At 39.0% G+C, this 22,348-nt stretch overlaps 1 protein-coding gene across 2 annotated transcripts in view; it reads right to left on the reverse strand.

Moving 5' to 3' along the window:
- Positions 1-22,348, reverse strand: part of ipo11 (importin 11) — a 245,195-nt gene that overhangs the window by 118,522 nt on the left and 104,325 nt on the right. For both annotated transcript variants that reach the window (XM_061928189.1, XM_061928188.1), the window contains 3 exons: positions 10,573-10,606; positions 8,599-8,639; positions 8,398-8,514 (listed from right to left, as the gene is read on the reverse strand). In XM_061928189.1, the coding sequence (XP_061784173.1) occupies positions 8,398-8,514; positions 8,599-8,639; positions 10,573-10,606 (192 nt within the window). The remainder of the gene's footprint in view (positions 1-8,397; positions 8,515-8,598; positions 8,640-10,572; positions 10,607-22,348) is intronic.

Here is a 22,348-nt window from a genome sequence, read left to right on the forward strand (position 1 = left end):
ACACTCTTATAAACACTACTGAAATGCTCTTACATACACTACTGAAACACTCTTATAAACACTACTGAAATGCTCTTACATACACTACTGAAACACTCTTATAAACACTACTGAAATGCTCTTACATATACTACTGAAACACTCTTATAAACACTACTGAAACATTCTTACATACACTACTGAAACACTCTTATAAACACTACTGAAACATTCTTACATACACTACTGAAACACTCTTATAAACACTACTGAAACATTCTTACATACACTACTGAAACACTCTTATAAACACTACTGAAACATTCTTACATACACTACTGAAACACTCTTATAAACACTACTGAAACATTCTTACATACACTACTGAAACACTCTTATAAACACTACTGAAACATTCTTACATACACTACTGAAACACTCTTATAAACACTACTGAAATGTTTGTCTCACGCACACACACACACCTGGAATTATTTTTCACTAGTATGTATAAACGGATTTCACCTGTGTGTGTGTGTGTGTGTGTGTGTGCTTTTTACACGTCCGTGTGAGAGACAACAATTTCAGTAGTATGTGTGCAAAGATTTCAGTTATGTGTATGAGCGCATCTTACCAGTGTGTATGCAAGCATTTTACCAGTGTGTGTAAGAGCATTTTACCAGTGTGTGTAAGAGCATCTTACCAGTGTGTGTAAGAGCATCTTACCAGTGTGTGTAAGAGCATCTTACTAGTGTGTGTGAGCGATGTTGCATTCCGGTTCCGGTCACCAATAATCCCCGCCCCTTTTCAGAGAAGTTTTTTTTTTTTTTTTAAAGCCAAGTTGTTGACAAAATGTCTGCCGACAAGTAGCTTAACCGAGGCGGGAGCTCCACTTCATAATTTGAGGGCTTCAGCGGAGAATATAAGAACACTTTCAATGCAACAAGGGTCGGACTGCCGCCGTGGGTCGCCCCTGCAGGACGCGGCACCTGAGCGGCCACACAGGTGCCTTTCTTCTCCCGACAGCCAAGCAGCCTGGAGCAAATGTTACCTTGCGAGTTTACACTGCAGCATCATCAAGTGCAACGTTTCAGTTCATGGACATCGAAGCAAGAGGAGGAAAAGGTAATTAGACATTATTTATTTCTAAATGATTGTTGAATCCCTCGAAATGTAAGGAGACATGGCATTGTAGTGAGCTACAATGGTAACATGTCGAAATGTGAGTCACGTCGTGGTACGTCAGTAGCTAATCAAATACTAATGATAATGGATTACAACTATTTAGCGTTTTTCTATCGACTTGATAAGGGGTCCCCAAACTACGGCCCGCGGGCCGGTTACGGTCCACCAAAGTCCAACATCTGGTCCGCTGGGGAAAAAAAAAGTTGTATTATTATTTTCAATCTGTCTTTTCTAATCCATTTTTTGGTGTCCCCTAGCCGCTCAGGCAAATCATATTGTCTAAAAATGCATTTCCCTGTATGACTTATATTGTCTTGGCTGTTTTCATGTGATCTGATTGTTACATTCTTATTCCAGAGTCACCACACAGCTGCGTGACCATTTCAACAAGGACAGAATAAACAACCTCTGGATTCATGGAACTTCTCTGCACACAAATATATTAATTGGAATATTCAATCAATTTCACATAGAAACATTGTGATTATTATTTTCAACAGTGTGTTGAAAACAACCTTTTTTGGCTCAGAAAGGTTCCTTATGTCTTATTATTCATATGCTTTCAATACTTGTCGGTGTGTAATTCCAGACATAGATGTAAACATTAATGAGACAACAATGAACATTTTTCAACAAGTGAACCCACTTGAAAATGATGGCAACTATGGAATAGACATTTTCACTTCAATTCTGCACTTTAGTCAGTGAACAATATGTGATATATAAGGTTTGTTAAAATGTTTTCTTCTCTTGTGCAGTGTATTCTGCAAATTAACATTTTGTAAAAAAATAAATAAAGGAACCTGTTATACAGACATATATGAAGTTGCCCACTTTATTATTGCAAATATCAAAATAACACTGCAATATGTTTGTGCTGTAAACATTTGTTTCTACCGTTGAGGTTTTTAAGTTATTTTATGTTCTGACGAGTAATGTCGTCCAGCCCCCACCATCACACACACTTGGTCAAAATCTCCCCAAACTTGTCCCAAATGTTTGTGCTACACAATTTTTTTGTCTTATGATTATTGTATTTAGGCTAGGTGTAAATATTAACACATTAACTTAAACTATAATTTTAGACAAACAATATATATTGTCTGACTACAAGAAGCATTGAAAAGTATATAAATAATAAGGCATAACAGGGGCGACACTAGCTTTTAAGAACAGGGGGGGGGCTTAGCCCCCAGGAGATGCACAGGATGCGAGCGAACGTAGCGCACGAGCAAAACACTTCACAAACGGCTAACAAAGACTTATAAATAATTCATTGTTATTATTATTATTTCAGTCGGTTTATTTTCAATCTGTGTTCAGTACAACAACAAACATGGCTTTGCACAGTGATATTTTGTTTACAGCATCAACAAGAAACAATTACTTGCATGATCCTTCAAGATACACTGAAACACAATGAAAGTGGTGGCATTAGCCTTTATGTTATTAATTCACAACATAGAGGCAAATGCCACCACTTTAGCTCACAATACAATAATTGTTTGTTCCCAAATATTTTGAAGTTGCACAGATTACATTTTGGGCACATATGTGACTAAAATGGTTGTAAATTAAAGCCCTGGAAATATTACTTAGTTACTTGAATTAAAATAATATCTGGATCGGGATAATTTGGCTTAAATATAATATATATATATATATATATATATATATATATATATATATATATATATATATATATATATTATGGCAAGCCGTTAAGGAAATTAAATATATATGGAAGTCTGAATAGAAATGAGAAAGGTTTATATATACTGTAAATAAGAAAGACTTAGAGTCCGTCTGCTGATCTGAAAAAGAGCCAAAGCTGTCAAAGAGTTGAGGGATCATCTTCAAAGTGCAATGCTGAAACAAATAATGCAAACAATAAAATGTAACTTCCAGGGCTTGAGATTAACGTAGTCCCGGGAACGGTAAAAAAAATGCTCCCCAGGACAATGGCTTTTAACCATTGTTTTTCTTTTTCTTTTTATGTATTTATCAATTTTACATTTGATATTAAATGTCTTGGTTTTTCCTCCCTCTGAAAATACAATACAATAAAACAAATATATTTAATGATGTTTTTTTCATTATTTTAACAATAGGATAATGTATATTACTTTATATAGACTCTACCAGAAACACAAAACTTAAAAACTAAATTATTTACAATTGCAGACACAAGGTTTCGTGCAGCTTCACTCATTGTAAAGGAAGACGGAAGTCCACGCAGGAGAAAAATGACTACAAAGATGGTGTCTGGGTTTTTCTTATATATATATATATATATATATATATATATATATATATATATATATATATATATATATATATATATATATATGCGCAAGGTCGCAAAGAAAATGCGGACTGGATTTTGAGTGATGTGGGCATTTTCTATATGAACAAGTGGAATGGATTGGATACCGACGCATTAAAGGGGCTCTCTACCTTGCGCTATGAAGTGAGGGGAAACTGAGTGAATAATGACAGGTTATATAATTATTTATTTAAACTCATATTCGGGCCACTTTATAATGAATATGTCGGCATGTATTTGTAAAAAAAAAAAAAAAATTGTCCCCAAATTATTTAGGGGGGCTTAAGAATATTTTAGGGGGGCTTGAGCCCCCCTAAAACAGGCCTAACAATGTCAATGAGGCATAAGGAACCTTTTTTGAGCCAAAAAAAAGGATATTTAATATGTTTATGTGAAATTGATTGAATATTCCAATTAATATATTTGTGTGCAGAGAAGTTCCATGAATCCAGAGGTTGTTTATTCTGTCCTTGTTGAAATGGTCACGCAGCTGTGTGGTGACTCTGGAATAAGAATGTAACAATCAGATCACATAAAAACAGCCAAGACAATATAAGTCATACAGGGAAATGCATTTTTAGACAATATGATTTGCCTGAGCGGCTAGGGGACACCAAAAAATGGATTAGAAAAGACAGATTGAAAGTAATAATACAACTTTTTTTTTTTCCAGCGGACCAGATGTTGGACTTTGGTGGACCGTAACCGGCCCGCGGGCCGTAGTTTGGGGACCCCTTATCAAGTCGATAGAAAAACGCTAAATAGTTGCAATCCATTATCATTAGTATTTGATTAGCTACTGACGTACCACGACGTGAATCACATTTCGACATGTTACCATTGTAGCGCACTACAATGCCATGTCGCCTTACATTTCGAGGGATTCAACAATCATTTAGAAATAAATAATGTCTAATTACCTTTTCCTCCTCTTGCTTCGATGTCCATGAACTGAAACGTTGCACTTGATGATGCTGCAGTGTAAACTCGCAAGGTAACATTTGCTCCAGGCTGCTTGGCTGTCGGGAGAAGAAAGGCACCTGTGTGGCCGCTCAGGTGCCGCGTCCTGCAGGGGCGACCCACGGCGGCAGTCCGACCCTTGTTGCATTGAAAGTGTTCTTATATTCTCCGCTGAAGCCCTCAAATTATGAAGTGGAGCTCCCGCCTCGGTTAAGCTACTTGTCGGCAGACATTTTGTCAACAACTTGGCTTTAAAAAAAATAAATAAATAAAAAATAAAAACTTGTCTGAAAAGGGGCGGGGATTATTGGTGACCGGAACCGGAATGCAACATCGCTCACACACACTAGTAAGATGCTCTTACACACACTGGTAAAATGCTCTTACACACACTGGTAAAATGCTTGCATACACACTGGTAAGATGCGCTCATACACATAACTGAAATCTTTGCACACATACTACTGAAATTGTTGTCTCTCACACGGACGTGTAAAAAGCACACACACACACAGGTGAAATCCGTTTATACATACTAGTGAAAAATAATTCCAGGTGTGTGTGCGTGTGCGTGAGACAAAAACATTTCAGTAGTGTTTATAAGAGTGTTTCAGTAGTGTATGTAAGAATGTTTCAGTAGTGTTTATAAGAGTGTTTCAGTAGTGTATGTAAGAATGTTTCAGTAGTGTTTATAAGAGTGTTTCAGTAGTGTATGTAAGAATGTTTCAGTAGTGTTTATAAGAGTGTTTCAGTAGTGTATGTAAGAATGTTTCAGTAGTGTTTATAAGAGTGTTTCAGTAGTGTTTATAAGAGTGTTTCAGTAGTATATGTAAGAGCATTTCAGTAGTGTTTATAAGAGTGTTTCAGTAGTGTATGTAAGAGCATTTCAGTAGTGTTTATAAGAGTGTTTCAGTAGTGTATGTAAGAGCATTTCAGTAGTGTTTATAAGAGTGTTTCAGTAGTGTATGTAAGAGTGTTTCAGTAGTGTTTATAAGAGTGTTTCAGTAGTATTTATAAGAGCATTTCAGTAGTGTATGTAAGAGCATTTCAGTAGTGTTTATAAGAGTGTTTCAGTAGTGTGTATAAAAGAAAAACATTTCAGTTGTTTATGTGAGAGCATTTCAGTAGTGTATGTAAGAGCATTTCAGTAGTGTTTATAAGAGTGTTTCAGTAGTGTGTATAAAATAAAAAGATTTCAGTTGTTTGTGTGAGAGCATTTCAGTAGTGTATGTAAGAGGTAATTCTGAATAATGTCCCTAACGGCCCCTCATAACAAGTGATGCCCGGTTATCTCCGAGACGCTAAAAAGAGAAAAGTTGATGACGAATGCCGTGTTTTCAACAAGACATGGACTGCCAAGTATTTCTTTACAGAAATTAAAGGTAAAGCCGTGTGTTTAATTTGTGGTACACAGGTTGCTGTGTTTAAAGAATATAGTGTAACGACCTGCTGAAGTTGATGTGTTCTTGAGTGAGTGATATTGAGAATTCCCATTGTTGTGAACGTAGCACGCCTGTAAGGTGATTGGCGAAGAAGGAGGAAGCGTTGTTGTTGCGGAAATGAGGAGTGAGGATAGACGTGCGTGTGGAAGGAACGAGATAAGTTGAGCTGTGTTAGTATAGGTTGCTCAATAAAAGTTTAAAAAGAGCGTCAGACTTGGTGTGCACTTCTTCTGAATGCTACAATTGGTGGCAGAAGTAAAATTTTGCGCATACTGCGCTGCTTGTGCGCTCAGCCTGCTACGTCATTGGGAGGTACGTGCCACGATGTTTCCTGCGACTTTGTCAAGATTGAACGGGAGGGGAAGGACATTGAGTGGGGACTTAAGGTGCCGGCAGCGACTGCAGATGCCTGTGTGAATCCCGGACGTGAGGAGCTCGCCGCAAAGAAAGAGAGAGAGAGAGAGAGAAAGAGAGAGAGAGAGAGAGAAAGAGAAAGAGAAAGAGAAAGAGAAAGAGAAAGAGAAAGAGAGAGAGAGAGAGAGAGAGAGAGAGGCAGCGTCTACAGGTGCAGCGAACGCTGCTTGGCATGGGGGAATTCCGCCCTCAATGAAGACTCCCAGGTTTGATGGCAAGGCGAACTGGGAGGCATTTCAGCGAACTTCTGCCACCAATTGTAGCGTCCAGAAAAAGTGCACACCAAGTCTGACGTTCTTTTTAAACTCCTTCTTCGCCAATCACCTTACAGGCGTGCTACGTTCACAACAAAGAGGATGCAGGATAAAGTGACAGAAATAGACATTTTTGCATTGTATTATACATCAGGAAGTGTTGTGTAAGAAAGTGTTAAAAATAAAACCATCAAAAGCAATCTGCTTTTGTATAAAGTTAAGTTAGGTTAAATGAAATTATTATTATTATTATTATTATTATTTATCTTACGGTATATCAAAAATAATTTGTGTGGCCCTCCAGCAGTGCTCAGGTTGCTCATGCGGTTCCCGGTAAAAATTAATTGCCCACCCCTGGCATATCATTTTTCTAATTAATGAATTGCGGACATGTGTTTGCGGACCTCTGGTGTAGTTGAGTTGAATTGTTTTAGTTCCTATGTTCTCTGAGGGCAACGTGTTCGTGGATACTCCCCATCCTTTTTTGTTAAGCAGTCTATCAGGATTTGAGTTCTGGAACTAAAAAAAGAAAAATTTCCTGAAATTATTATACTGAAAAAAATGTGTACATTCTTTCATTTTAAATATGCTGTGTTATTTGTTAACATTCAACATAAAAAACAAAATTTTTCATTTACCAGTTTTCTTTTCTGAAGTACAAAACTAAAAATATGATAGATGCGCTTTTACTGATCTAATCAAAAAAGCACCTAATCATGTAGATTATGTCCTTCAATATGTATGCAGCATGCAGAATAATTGTGTACTGGTTAAACTTTTAATAGTGGTTAAATCTGCTTCAACTAACAAAGTGAACTCAAGTGTAAAGTGGTCTCATTATAACGATGCACACCAGCTTTCCACACAATGCTACGCACATCTGGTAATGTAAATATAATATTAAAAACCAGAGGCTAATTGGAGTCATTTAAAACAAAAACGCCTGGAAATCTGGTCAGCCATTTAGCATATAGTTCACAACATTTTTCTGGGGGCAGAATATTAAGTTACAAATTGTCTGTGACAGCCATGTGACCAGGCTGTGGAACACAGTAATCTTTTGCTTGAATACATTTTAAGTGAAAGCTGGAATGCGGAGCGGGGGAAAAGACATTGGCCCAGCGAGAAAAAACAAACATTCAGATGACAAATTTGAAAAACAAAAACTGTTCATTTTCAATTCACCCCATTCCACTCGTATTATATCATTGTGTATTTTTCTCAATGTCCCTGCAGTCTTTGTGTGCCAAAAATCCTTTCGCAGCAGGGTGAGAATGTTAATAGCAATTGTGCTGACTCTGGAGGTTTAGTCTGGGGTCGGGGGACTCGGGGAAAGACTTAACCAGACTGACAGTTCACAAGTATGAAAGCCATTTCTGTGACAGATTGAAGTCGAGGCATCGTTTAATGGAAGGTGCTTAAAGTGGATCTGGAAAGAGCCTGGGGAGGTCATTAAAAGGGTCATCTTTCCCACCCCCACAGTTGGCAGACATGTGGATTAGGGCTACTTGTGTAATGTTAAAAAAAAAAAAGAAAAAAGAATGTGGCAATATGGTGGAAGGGGGGAATATGTGCAATGGAGGTCAATGAGGAATGACATGGACGCAACAGGCCTTGTGATTTGTGGTTAAAACCATTACCGGTAAAGTAAAAGACTGAACTTATGTCCTGAGTGACAGCAAGTACTCAACCTTGGCAAGTAATGTTTTTCGACAAGCAGCAACAGACTGCACCTCTCCTTCCCAAACATGCTCGATCCCCCTCGAAAAACATTTATCCTAGCTTCGAAATGAAAAAAAACATTCACGTTTAAGCCAAATAGACTTGTAAATCTCACCTGTGTGTTTACTCTTTCAATAACGCAGGAGATGACATGGAGCACCTGCATTTTGGTGTCACACTCGGTCACCTGCTGCAACAACTGGAAGAGCAGTCCAAAGATAGACTCCAGGTACTGTGTAGGGATAAAGAGAGTTATTGAACATATCTTACCTTCACTTCTATTCAAAAGACGGCACATAAACATGTGTGTACTCACCGGGAGGAACTGCTCAGTCCGGAACTCAAAGTCATCGACGGGTGGCGGTAAATTAAAGAAATTAAACTAAATAAATATGACGAGACAACAGCAGCAGCTAGTAATGCATGGGTGTAGACTAGGGATGTCCCGATCCGATATTTGGATCGGATCGGCTGCCGATATTTGCCAAAAATTGCGTATCGGCAAGGCATGGGAAAATGCTGATCCAGATCCAGTTTTAAAAAAAACTCCGGTTCGTGTTTTCCAACGCACCGATTTAAATAATACATTCCACTTTTCTGCTGCTCCGTAATTTCCGTTCCGCATTTTCCAGCACACCTTCAACACATCCACAGGTCTGTGAATTCTCACGCAGTTGCTTTTAGCTGCTGGCACGACAGCCTCTTCTCACTCTTTCCTGTGTCTCCCTCTCACAGACAGCAAGTGCACCTTCTTACACACGTCACATACTGTCACGACATACGTCACCTACTGTCACGTCATACGTCACATACGTATACGTCCTCCCCGAGCAGAGAGGTAGCAGCATGGCTAACGTTAGCTGTGATGCTAGCGCAGCCGTGCGAGCAACGCTCTCTCTAAGGTGCTCGCCTGTGCAATTGCGCACTGTTTAAGCGTCCTCTGCGCATAGCAAATCTATGCCACGCACAAAATCAAATAAAAAAATAAGCGCATAACAATTTTCGACACACGGACACGACAGAGAAAACAGTTTTCGTCATCATTATTCAAATATTGTGACGTCTGTTGAGACGCGTATCTCCATTTGGTGCCACACGCCCACACCATCAAAATGCCGAGGCAAAAATTTCCAGATCAACACCGTATGAAAAAATTAGTGATGTTTTTAGTTGTGATTTCCTTCTCTGCATGAAAGTCTAAAAGTAGCATATATTAATGCAGTATGAAGAAGAATGTTTTAATGTAGACATGCAAGCCTTGAAAGAAAATTTTGAAAATCAAGACTACATTTCCTGCAAATGAGTGCATTTCTACCCTATATTTTAACTTAAGATTTATTCTCATATCCAACTCTTTTGGCTGTCTTTTTGACACTTACATCCGGCGCCCCCCTCCACACCCTGGATTATAAATAATGTAAATAATTCAATGTGATTATCTTGTGTGATGACTGTATTATGATGATAGTATATATCTGATAGTATATATCTGTATCATGAATCAATTTAAGTGGACCCCGACTTAAACAAGTTGAAAAACTTATTTGGGTGTTACCATTTAGTGGTCAATTGTACGGAATATGTACTTCACTGTGCAACCTACTAATAAAAGTCTCAATCAATCAATCAAAACACAGAATCATCATACTGCTGTGATTATATGCATCAAGTGTTCATTCAAGGCTAAGGCAAAATATCCAGATATATATTGTGTATGGCAATATGGCCTTAAAATATCGCAATATTTAAAAAAGGCCATATCGCCCAGCCCTAGTTTCAATGATGCCATTTCTGTTTGTCATGTATAATTTTGTCTATTTTGTGTTTATCCTTGAATTAACAGGTCAGTTTCTTGTTACCAACCATTGTGTATTATTCAAACCCCCCTAATTCAGCTGGCTAGTTGTTATCAAGAGTACTAAAACCCTTTTCAACATGATTCTGACAACTAAGTACCGGTAGGCTAAATAACTTTAAACTTTAATACATGCTCGGATAGGCCAGTATCGGTCAGTATCGGTATCGGTCAGTATCGGTATCGGATCGGAAGTGCAAAAACCTGGATCGGGACATCCCTAGTGTAGACCACCATAATGTACACCACTGAAAGACATCTTCCTTTTAAAAGCAAAATCATTGTGTACAGTTGTTCCTATCTAAAAGGGAACATATTCTCACAATAAATGTCTGACTATAAAGCCCATTTAGCTTGGTGGGATCTATAATATAATGTATTATGTCATCTGTTACATTTGTTTTATGAGCAATAATCTTAGCATGGTAAGGATATTGAGTTTCAGGGTTGTTGCAGTCTCAATCCGCACCTGTGGGGAACAACAAGCACATAACAAATCCATAGATAAGGCATTATGAAAACCAGGAGAAATATCCCACTTTCACTTTTACCAGATCAGTTTGGTTTAGGGAGAGATATACAGTAATAATCAATTCAGCATTAATTCAGTGGATGTTCTGTACTGGATTGTTAAAACAGCTGAAGCAAAATAGAGTGCGCTACTTGGCAGCCAGAGCCAGCCCAAGGCATAAGCGTACTAAGCGCTTGCTTAGGGCCCCGCGGCCACCAGGGGGCCCCCAAAAGCAATTAACAAAAATTTCTTATTTTTTGCATGTACGAGTCTGACTGATGATTTCTAAATGATCAAAGATATATTATTGTACAAAACCACAATTTTAGGTCAACAGAGTGCTGCTGCTGATCTAGGCCTAGTGATTCTTCCTGCCTCTCTTTAAATGTAAAACTGCCTCTGCTGCACCTGTGACGTTTGCCGCCCGCCGTGCAATGCCAGTGCGCACTGGGCATCAAAAGCGCAGATAGAGGCAAAACAATGTCACAAAAAAGGACATATCCTTCAGGTGCAGAAAAAAGGAAGAAGAAGAAAGTGGAAGAGGAGAAAAAATGCCATGATAAAAGGTATGTTTGCATGACTTGGTAATAAAAAGTTTATCAAAGAGATTTGTAGCTGTAATTAGCTTTAGCTAGGTGACGTTAGCTAGCTAGCAATATGTTTTTAGCATCAGGTGCTAGCAATATGTTTTTAGCATCAGGTTACTAGTGAGATATGTTGTTTGCACAAATTGTTTGCAGCAGAGCACGGTAATTTATTTGAGTAAAATAAACATTTTTTTTTACATCAACTCATAAGTTATGTGAAACTTCCCCAGGAGCATTGTTAAAATACTTTGGAGGCACAGAATCAGCCCAGAGCCAGTCCACATCCTCAGGCTCAACTGTGAGTGATGAATCAGGTGAGGAAAAGACTGTCACGGTATACATTTAATTTCTTAGTATAAACATTACACTTGAAGGGAAATTAATATAGTCAAAGTATCTCATTAATATGTGTGCCTATATGTATGTATGTATGTATTTCATCTTAGGTCCATCTCCATCCTCTACAGTGCTCTCTCACACACCTCCACCCTCTGTGCCCACTGTCCCCTCCATGTCTGAAACCACAGCTGATTTATCTAGTAAGTTAACTGCAAAACACCCTTTGTAATTGCTCATTGTACTGCAGAACATTCTGAGATTAATAATTATGTCCAACAGTGCAATTTAATGACCTTATAGGTCCTTCTTTTTTAGTCATTGTCTTTCTTTGGTCACTTCCTCAGCAACTTCCACCACAACGTCCCCTTCACACCATGGACCATCATCAGCTCCGCCAGTTGACCCAGCTGAGTGGCCTTCTTTCCTCTCAGATTCAGACAGGACTGAGCAGGTGATCAGAGGACCACTGTCTATTAAGGTGAACTTTTCATTCCCCAAACGGCATGATGGCCGAAGTTTTCATTATCATTATACCTACAGACAGCTAGTCAATGGAGAAAAAGTCAAGCGTAGCTGGCTGACTTATTCAAGAAGTAAAGATGCAGTCTATTGCTTTTGCTGCAAATTATTTTCCAAAAAGTCCTAAAAACTGGCAGCCGAGGGACAGCTGGATTGGGTCAACATAGGTGCACTGCTGAAACAGCATGAAAACAGTGAAGATCATTGTAGCAACATGGTGAAATGGAAGGAATTTCCCTTGCGTCTTTCAAAGGGGAAAACTATTGAGAATTTAACTTCAGTAGACTGCGCTCTCTTTGTACAAAGTAAACATTAAATATGAACAATTAACTAAAAATATAAACTAGTAATTAAAGACTAATATGTACAAGACTGATGAGACAAGATGACACTTTTATCGTAAATGCAAAGCTTTATCACTTGGACTGTTCAACCCCAGGCCACTCTTGTAGCTGAATGTTTTCTACATTTTAAGATTAGGAACCATATGTGGCACTCTGGACATCATTCGTTCATTCATTGGTATTATTTATGTTATAAACTGGGCCACCCCCATATCTTTATAAATGACATGTCATTTGTAAAGACATGCCAGGCTGACAATAGGATAATGTAAACAACACTGCCAGAGCCGCAATGAGTTTATAGTAGGTGTGTGAATGATCAATCAATATTATTGGCAGAAATAGAGGGCCCCAAAATCTAATTTTGCTTAGGGCCCCATGGAGGCTTGGGCCGGCACTGTTGGCAGCAAACAAAAACTAAATGAGTTTGCCATCTAAAAAGAACCCAACATCAGCTATGGGAAGTTAAGCTACTTTCACGCAGCTTCGGGCAGCATTATGCCATAAAAAAAAAAATGGTATGAACGTAGGAGATTTTTCCAGCCCATTTGAAAAAAGAAAACAAAATAAATAGATTTTCAATGTCTATCCGACTGAGCAGAGCCCAAGAGAGCAGTAAATGCCAACATACTCACAATGGCTTTGAACAAGTAAAATACTCCCCAACAACGCTTGACTTTTCATAACGAGTTAAGTTGTGGAAATTAGATGACAAGTCAGTTTCAAATTAATGGAGAGGGCAGGAAATTTCCTGATAATCCATTGGCTCAGTTGACAGGCATACTGTTTGCACCTTTCCGAAGGTCAAATCAAAACATAAATCACGACTGCCAGCACCCGCAGGCTGTGGTAAAGTGACATGAGCGAAACCATATTAAAAAAATATTGCTTTGGAAAAGATGTTATACTGGCAATAAATACATTACTTTTTTGTAATAAGAATGAGAAGGAACTAAAATAAAATATAAGCTATTTCCACAAATTGATGGCCAAGAGTATGATCTTAATTATTTATGTAGCTATTCGTTGTGTGGTTAAAAAATACCTTTTGATGGTTCCAATATACATTTAAAACACTTCTGTGTGGTCTCGATAATATGTACTGTGTAGGCTTTGGTGTGAATTGTGCGTAAATTTTGTTCCATAGTCACTTTTGAGCCTGTCGGCAAGGAGTTCAATTCAGTAGGTGTTCCCAGGTCACAAATGAAACCACGCCCCACCCTCTCTAAAAGTATCATAATTTATCTTTTGAAAATGTACACCCGTTTGAATATACATATTGAAGTCGTCACCCCTATTTTTTTTCCGACATTGTCGAAAATAAACTTCATAAACATCATATATTAAATCACCAAAATGATTCCCAGGCGCAGCCACCGCAGCTGCCCACTGCTCCCCTCACCTCCCAGGGGGTGATCAAGAGTGATGGGTCAAATGCAGAGAATAATTTCGCCACACCTAGTGTGTGTGTGACAATCATTGGTACTTTAACTTTAACTTTATATTCACACGGTCAAACCATTAGGTACACCTGCACACTCGCAATTGATCCAAAGCTTCTTTTACTGAATGTTGCATGTCGGTGTTATGCGAATGCCAAAATTAGATGAAAACAATACTTTATCCTACTTGTTTGTGTTTCCTCTGGGTGAGCGCTTTACTTAATGTCTAAATGGTAAAAGGGTGTTACTTGTATAGCGCTTTTCTACCTTCAAAGTATTCAAAGTGCTTTGAAACTATTTCCATATATCCATTCACACACTGATGGCGGGATCTGCCAATAAATACTTCCAACTCCACACAGCCAGACTGCAAAATCTCGCAAATGAAGGCATCTAAAACTAAGCTCGCACCAAAACACGTTGGCATTGTTTAATATGAGTACCCGAAATTGTAACATTTATAAGTCAGAAAAGATAAAGTTAGTCATAGTGTCACTTTAAGAAACAGTGATGATCCTAAAGTCTTAAAAAGGACCTTTATTCAAAGTTATACATATTTGCACATTTCATGCGTGTCCCACTAAATCCATTCATGGCACACTCGCAGTCGGCCATCCAACAGAGGCCAGCTCTCAGAATTGTAAAGGTTTCGTACACATCAAGGTGTAGACCACCTTTTACCTTGCAAAGTAGCATCACATCACCCATCCACTTTTAGGTCCAAACGGTGTAATTTCACTGTGTCAGAGTGATGGAGCTGCCAATGATGCCCAGGGGAAAAGTGACCAGATGGAAAAGAGGAAATAAGGAAAAATAAACGAGGGAAGAAATGGGTGAGAGACTTAAAAATGCAATTACAGTCGAACCCTATTCTCTCAAGACAGCGTGGATGCACGAGCATCAATGCGTCAGCAGTTTTTATTTTTTATTTTTACGACAGATGTTTTCAGGGGGCCTCAAATAGATAAAAAAGAGTTTTATAAGGCTTGCAATGAGCTTTTAGATTAGAATGCACGAGCCAATTTTTTTCACTACATAACGCCAACACTATTTTATTCAATTTAGGTAACTATTGTCTAGATCAGGGGTCGGCAACCCGCGGCTCTAGAGCCGCATGCGGCTCTTTAGCCCCGCCCTAGTGGCTCTCTGGAGCTTTTTCAAAAATGTATGAAAAATGGAAAAAGATGAGGGGAAAAAAAAATATTTTTTGTTTTAATATGGTTTCTGTAGGAGGACAAACATGACACAAACCTCCCTAATTGTTATAAAGCACACTGTTTATATTAAACATGCTTCACTGACTCAAGTATTTGGCGAGCGCCGTTTTATTCTAATTTTGGCGGTCCTTGAACTCACCGTAGTTTGTTTACATGTATAACTTTCGAGGACGTGTTTTATGCCACTTCTTTTTCTGTCTCATTTTGTCCACCAAACTTTTAACGTTGTGCATGAATGCACAAAGGTGAGTTTTGTTGATGTTATTGACTTGTGTGGAGTGCTAATCAGACATATTTGGTCACTGCAAGCTAATCGATGCTAACATGCTATTTAGGCTAGCTATATGTACATATTGCATCATTATGCCTAATTTGTAGCTATATTTGAGGTCATTTAGTTTCCTTTAAGTCATCTCAATTCAATGTATATCTCATGACATATTATCTGTATGTAATATGGCTTTTAATTTTTTTTGCGGCTCCAGACAGATTTGTTTTTGTATTTTTGGTCCAATATGGCTCTTTCAACATTTTGGGTTGCCGACCCCTGGTCTAGATCAATTCCATCCATCCATCCATTTTCTACCGCTTATTCCCTTTGGGGTCGCGGGGGGCGCTGGAGCCTATCTCAGCTACAATCGGGCGGAAGGCGGGGTACACCCTGGACAAGTCGCCACCTCATCGCAGGGCCAACACAGATAGACAGACAACATTCACACTCACATCCACACACTAGGGCCAATTTTAGTGTTGCCAATCAACTTATCCCCAGGTGCATGTCTTTGGAGGTGGGAGGAAGCCGGAGTACCCGGAGGGAACCCACGCAGTCACGGGGAGGACATGCAAACTCCACACAGAAAGATCCCGAGCCCGGGATTGACCCCAAGACTACTCAGGACCTTCGTATTGTGAGGCAGATGCACTAACCCCTCTGCCACCGTGAAGCTAGTTACATTTTTTTTTTTTTTTTTTACACAGAAATAGCCAGCTAATAGTCCACATTATGAGTTGAAGCCAGCTAAAAGGATAAATATAGCTCTCATGACGATGTATGGGTACTGAAACTGGGTTCCATAATGGAACCGGTGCTGACGCAAACAGTAAATGGTAATTGGGTTATACTTATATAGCGCTTTTCCACCTTCAAGGTACTCAAAGCGCTTTGACACTATTTCCACATTCACCCATTCACACATACGTTCACACACTGATGGCTGGAGCCACGACCCATCAGGAGCAAGGGTGAAGTGTCTTGCTCAAGGACACAATGGATGTGACTAGGTTGGTAGAAGGTGGGGATCCAACCAGGAACCCTCAGGTTGCTGGCACGGCCACTCTCCCAACCGCGCCACGCCATCCCCAGTAGTAACATTAGTAACCAGATCGAAAAAATAAGTAATTATTGATGCTTCATTTTGGTGCTAAACGAATGCAGACTCAGCCACCTGCAACAAATTCTTGATGGTGATATTGTAAAAGTTACGTCTTGTAAGTAGGCGCAGAGTCTGACGCTCTTTAAAAAACTTTTATGGCAACAAGTCATACCAAAGACTATAAAAATGGCTTGACACTCAGCATCAAGGGTTGGAATTGGGTGTTAAATCACCAAAAATTGTTCCCGGCCGCGGCCACTGCTGCTACCCTCACCTCCCAGAGGGTGATCAAGGGTGATGGGTAAAATGCAGAGACACCTGCAAATTTCACCACACCTAGTGTGTGTGTGACAATCATTGGTACTTTAACTTAACTTTTAACAACACCGCACAGATTTGTTGCAACTTAATACAAATAAAACATTTTACTTCAAATGTTTTTTTTGTTTTTGTTTTCGATCAGCCTTTACAGGAAGAACTTCTCGGTCAGGGGTGGGCAAATTTTTTGACTCGGGGGCCGCATTGGCTTTTGAAATTTGGCAGACGGGCCGGGCATACTTGCCAACCCTCCCGATTTTACTAGGAGACTCCCGAATTTCAGTGCCCCTCCCGAAAATCTCCCGGGGCAACCATTCTCCCGAATTTCTCCCGATTTCCACCTGGACAACAATATTGGGGGCGTGCCTTAAAGGCACTGCCTTTAGCATCCTCTCTCACCTGAAAAGGAGACTATTATATATGTCTCCGTTATCCATAGGTTTATCTATAACCCATAAAGTAGGCAGGCACAGAGCTATTTCTCAGCGTGTGTTTATTCCAGCCGGCACGTTAATACACTGACACACAACATCCGGATTCCCATCATGCATTGCTTCAAAACTACAGCAAGTAGTAATGTCCAAAAACATAACAGAGACGAAGCAGAAGAACGAAGAAGAGACATGGCGACGACGAGTAAGAAGAAGAAGTACGCTTGCAAGTTCCAAAATGATTGGAAAAAATAATTTCAGTTCATCCAGGACAGCTCGAAGGGGAAGGGGTATGCTGCCTGCACATTTTGTAGATCAGTTGAACACGGTGGCCGAACGGATATACTCATTCATGAATGGATTATTTATATTTATATTTATATATATATATACGTATATATATATATATATATATATATATATATAAGAAATACTTCAAAATATATACACCACCCGCTACCCCTCACCACACCTCAACCCCGCCCCCCCCAACATCTCCCGAATTCGGAGGTCTCAAGGTTGGCAAGTATGGGGCCGGGCGAGCACATGATGCATTTCAAAGCATATCATATCTGTTGCAACTCAGAGTAGGCTTATCAAACATCCATCCATCCATTTTCTACCGCTTATCCCTTTTGGGGTTGCGGGGGGTGCTGGAGCCTATCTCAGCTACAATCGGGCGGAAGGCGGGGTACACCCTGGACAAGTCGCCACCTCATCGCAGGGCCAACACAGATAGACAGACAACATTCACACACTAGGGCCAATTTTTAGTGTTGCCAATCAACCTATCCCCAGGTGCATGTCTTTGGAGGTGGGAGGAAGCCGGAGTACCCGGAGGGAACCCACGCAGTCATGTGCTATTTTAATCATAATACATCTATTTTTCAACAATACCATATCAAAACTTCAAAGTAACATAAACATGGTATTAAAGGGTTACCACTCTTTTAGGGACAGCAGTGTTGTTGATCACCGTTTTTTGCCAATGTGTCGAAGTCTCGTAGTATTTTTTGTGTGGCAATTCTCAAAACAGATATTTGCTCAATTCTGTTTCAATATTTGGCGGGCCGGATTACAGGGACCAACGGATGTGTGCCCACCCATGTTCTAGGTGATATAAGTGCTGCCCTCCCCTGGCAATCATGTTTCACATAACATTGACGAGATTATTTGTTTAAAAAAATTAGAATTTGAGCTTTAACCAACATAATTATGTAGCTGGTCAGCAGTGCTATTCAACTAGTTAATGAAGAGGTCCGCAGTTTCAAGAGCCCAAAGGCTCAGGGGCATCGAATTGTGGATGCTTCGTCAGAAAGGATATATTCCTTTGAGACTGTGTATATTTAATTGCAAAGTAAACACATCGGCTTTCACACTGTATTGTCAATAAATTCAATATTCTGCCCTCGCTACTCGTTTCCAGCGTGTGAGGGTAGTTAAGAGTATGAAGAAAAAGTAGCTCTAGTTTGAGGATTGATGTTCTTTTTGAAATATTTTTTTTAAATTCTTTACACTTCTTCCTTCATTAAGGTTTGTAAGACTGGAAATATAAACTTAAAATAAACATAAAAGTATAACGTCCATTGTCTATGATATATAATGTGCCATTGTGTATCTTACATTAATAATAGGACTATCCATCCATCCATCCATTTTCTACCGCTTATTCCCTTCGGGGTCGCGGGGGGCGCTGGAGCCTATCTCAGCTACAATCGGGCGGAAGGCGGGGTACACCCTGGACAAGTCGCCACCTCATCGCAGGGCCAACACAGATAGACAGACAACATTCACACACTAGGGCCAATTTAGTGTTGCCAATCAACCTATCCCCAGGTGCATGTCTTTGGAGGTGGGAGGAAGCCGGAGTACCCGGAGGGAACCCACGCAGTCACGGGGAGAACATGCAAACTCCACACAGAAAGATCCCGAGCCCGGGATTGAACCCAAGACTACTCAGGACCTTCGTATTGTGAGACAGATGCACTAACCCCTCTGCCACCGTGCTGGTGTTATTATATTCACACAATAAACTACAAATGTTTACACATATAGAAATTACACAGCATTCACACACCAAACACTGTATGTGACTTATTATTAGGGATGTCCGATAACATCGGCCGATTATTGCTTTAAAATGTAATATCGGAAATTATCGGTATCAGTTTCATAATTACCGGTATCGGTTTCAAAAAGTAAAATGTATGACTTTTTAAAACGCCGCTGTGTACACAGACATAGGGAGAAGTACAGAGCGCTAATAAACCTTAAAGGCAGTGCCTTTGCGTGCCGGCCCAGTCACATAATACCTACGGCTTTTCACACACACATGTGAATGCAAGGCATACTTGATCAACAGCCATACAGATCACACTGAGGGTGGGCGTATAAACAACTTTAACACTGTTACAAATATGCGCCACACTGTGAACCCACACCAAACAATAATGACAAACACATTTCGGGAGAACATCCGCACCGTAACACAACTTAAACACAACAGAACAAATACCCGAACCCCTTGCAGCACTAACTCTTCCGGGACACTACAATATACACCCCCCGCTACCTCCTACCCCCTCCACCTCAACCCCCGCCCCCCAACCCCGACCACCTCAACCTCCTCATGCTTTCTCAGGGAGAGCATGTCCCAAATTCCAAGCTGCTGTTTTGAGGCATGTTAAAAAAATAATGCACTTTGTGACTTCAATAATAAATATGACAGTGCCATGTTGGCATTTTTTTCCCATAACATGATTTATTTTGGAAAACCTTGTTACATTGTTTAATGCATCCAGTGGGGCATCACAACAAAATTAGGCATAATAATGTGTTAATTCCACGACTGTATATATCGGTATCGGTTGATATCGGAATCGGTAATTAAGAGTTGGACAATATCGGAATATCGGATATCGGCAAAGAAGCCATTATCGGACATCTCTACTTATTACTATTAGCGTTGTCGCCTTTTACTGCATGTATTAAATGAGCTTTGCTCCCCAAAGTTACTCTCAGACAAAAAAAAACACAACCACAAATACAAAAGACATCACAAAGTTTCATTACAAAACAAACTAAATATATTTATGAACAAATTGTATCTACTTATAAATGTATGACTAAGTTTCATGATGAAGCTTACACACTGATATTTCTACCATTGTTGCTGCTTGTCTGGATCAATGTGTCCGTAACTTAAAATGTCCACCAGGAAACAATGACTTAAGCACTTGCTTGGGGTAGAACATTCATACTTTGTTGTCCAGTGGTTGTTAAAAGTCATATTTTTAGTAGTCTTCTTCTACTCACTCCACTGCTTTTACATTTTACACATGCCACACTGTTGCTCCCTGCGGGGTGGCGGGAGTACTACTTACATGGTCAACCCTAGTTTTAATGGTGTATCAAGCCTATTTGGGTGATGTTTGGCAGGTCGGGTGTCCACTTCACGTTAATATTAAAGCACTTTCCTGGGTGTGCTTATTAGTTTTACAGTAACTTCATTGTGGAGGTTATCAATAAACAACCTAAAGTTGGAAGTTGTTTCTATAGATTGTTTAGCTATATTTCATACTCCAACATTCAGGGAGGGGAGAATAACATGTAAATAAAATAAACAATAAATGTACAAAGTGTGTTCTTTGTTATATTTAAATTAAATAAACAGCAACACTTTTTAAATGGAGCAAACTGACAATGTAACATGAAAAAGATGGTGATACTAATAACTGATAAAAAAAAAAATTAAAAAAAATTGTCACAGAGGTGTCTTTAAATATACAGTATGTATAATATTTTTACATGCAGCATATATAATTACGCAAACTATACGCCACAAATATATGATCGTTCTGTGGAAAATATTTCTTTGTTTTCTTACCAAAAAGGGTATGTTTTCCTTTTTAAGGCAACATTTAAGCACCAATACTGTTTCAAAAGTATCCATTTGGTACTAGCATCGATTAAAATGTAAAACAATACCCATACCTACTTATTATACAGTAAGTATACTAGTAGTTGAATACATTTACTTTTCCATATACCACACAAAAAGTGTCCTTAAACATTGCCATTGTTTTGATTCTTACATGTGTATGTTTATTATGTATTAAAACAGCAAACAATTTGCCTTTTATATTTGCATTTCAGTTTATTTGCATACCAAAAGAGAAGACGCAGATTTCCTGCACCATTAAAAACACCATTAAAACACTATTAGGGTAAAAGTTCATTTCCCAATACAATACAGAGCAAATAAATAGTATGTAGCTAATAGAAATGTTGTATTAACAGGGTAGAAAATATAAAATGCGCTTGCTAAGAACAAGTAGCGTATTTTTCGGAGTATAAGTCACACCGGCCGAAAATGCATAATAAAGAAGGAAAGAAACATATAAGTCGCACTGGAGTATAAGTCGCATTTTTTGGGGAAATGTATTTGATAAAACCCAACACCAAGAATAGACATTTGAAAGGCAATTTAAAATAAATAAAGAATAGTGAACAACAGGCTGAATAAGTGTACGTTATATGACGCATAAATAACCAACTGAGAACGTGCCTGGTATGTTAACGTAACATATTATGGTAAGAGTCATTCAAATAACTATAACATATAGAACATGCTATACGTTTACCAAACAATCTGTCACTCCTAATCGCTAAATCCCATGAAATCTTATACGTCTAGTCTCTTACGTGAATGAGCTAAATAATATTATTTGATATTTTACGGTAATGTGTTAATAATTTCCCACATAAGTCGCTCCTGAGTATAAGTCGCACCCCCGGCCAAACTATGAAAAAAACTGTGACTTATAGTCCGAAAAATACGGTAATACCCCATCCATCCATCAATTTTCTACCGCTTGTCCCTTTTGGCCCCCACTGCCCTAAATAACTATATAAACTGACCCTAAGGTTTTCAACAAACATAAAACAGCATAAATAAGGATGTCAAAAACTGACCTTAGATTCAAAATATGGATTAAAATAACAGACCTATGTTGGATATGTTGCCGCATCAGGCCTATTCAATACCATTAACACTGGTCTTTGTGTTAATTTCAGGAAAAATAACTCCATTTAACTTTTCCACAGAAGTGCAGAAAACAACAGATTGAT

This window comes from Nerophis lumbriciformis, linkage group LG33 (assembly GCF_033978685.3).
Source record: "Nerophis lumbriciformis linkage group LG33, RoL_Nlum_v2.1, whole genome shotgun sequence".
Classification (NCBI taxonomy): Eukaryota; Metazoa; Chordata; class Actinopteri; order Syngnathiformes; family Syngnathidae; genus Nerophis; species Nerophis lumbriciformis.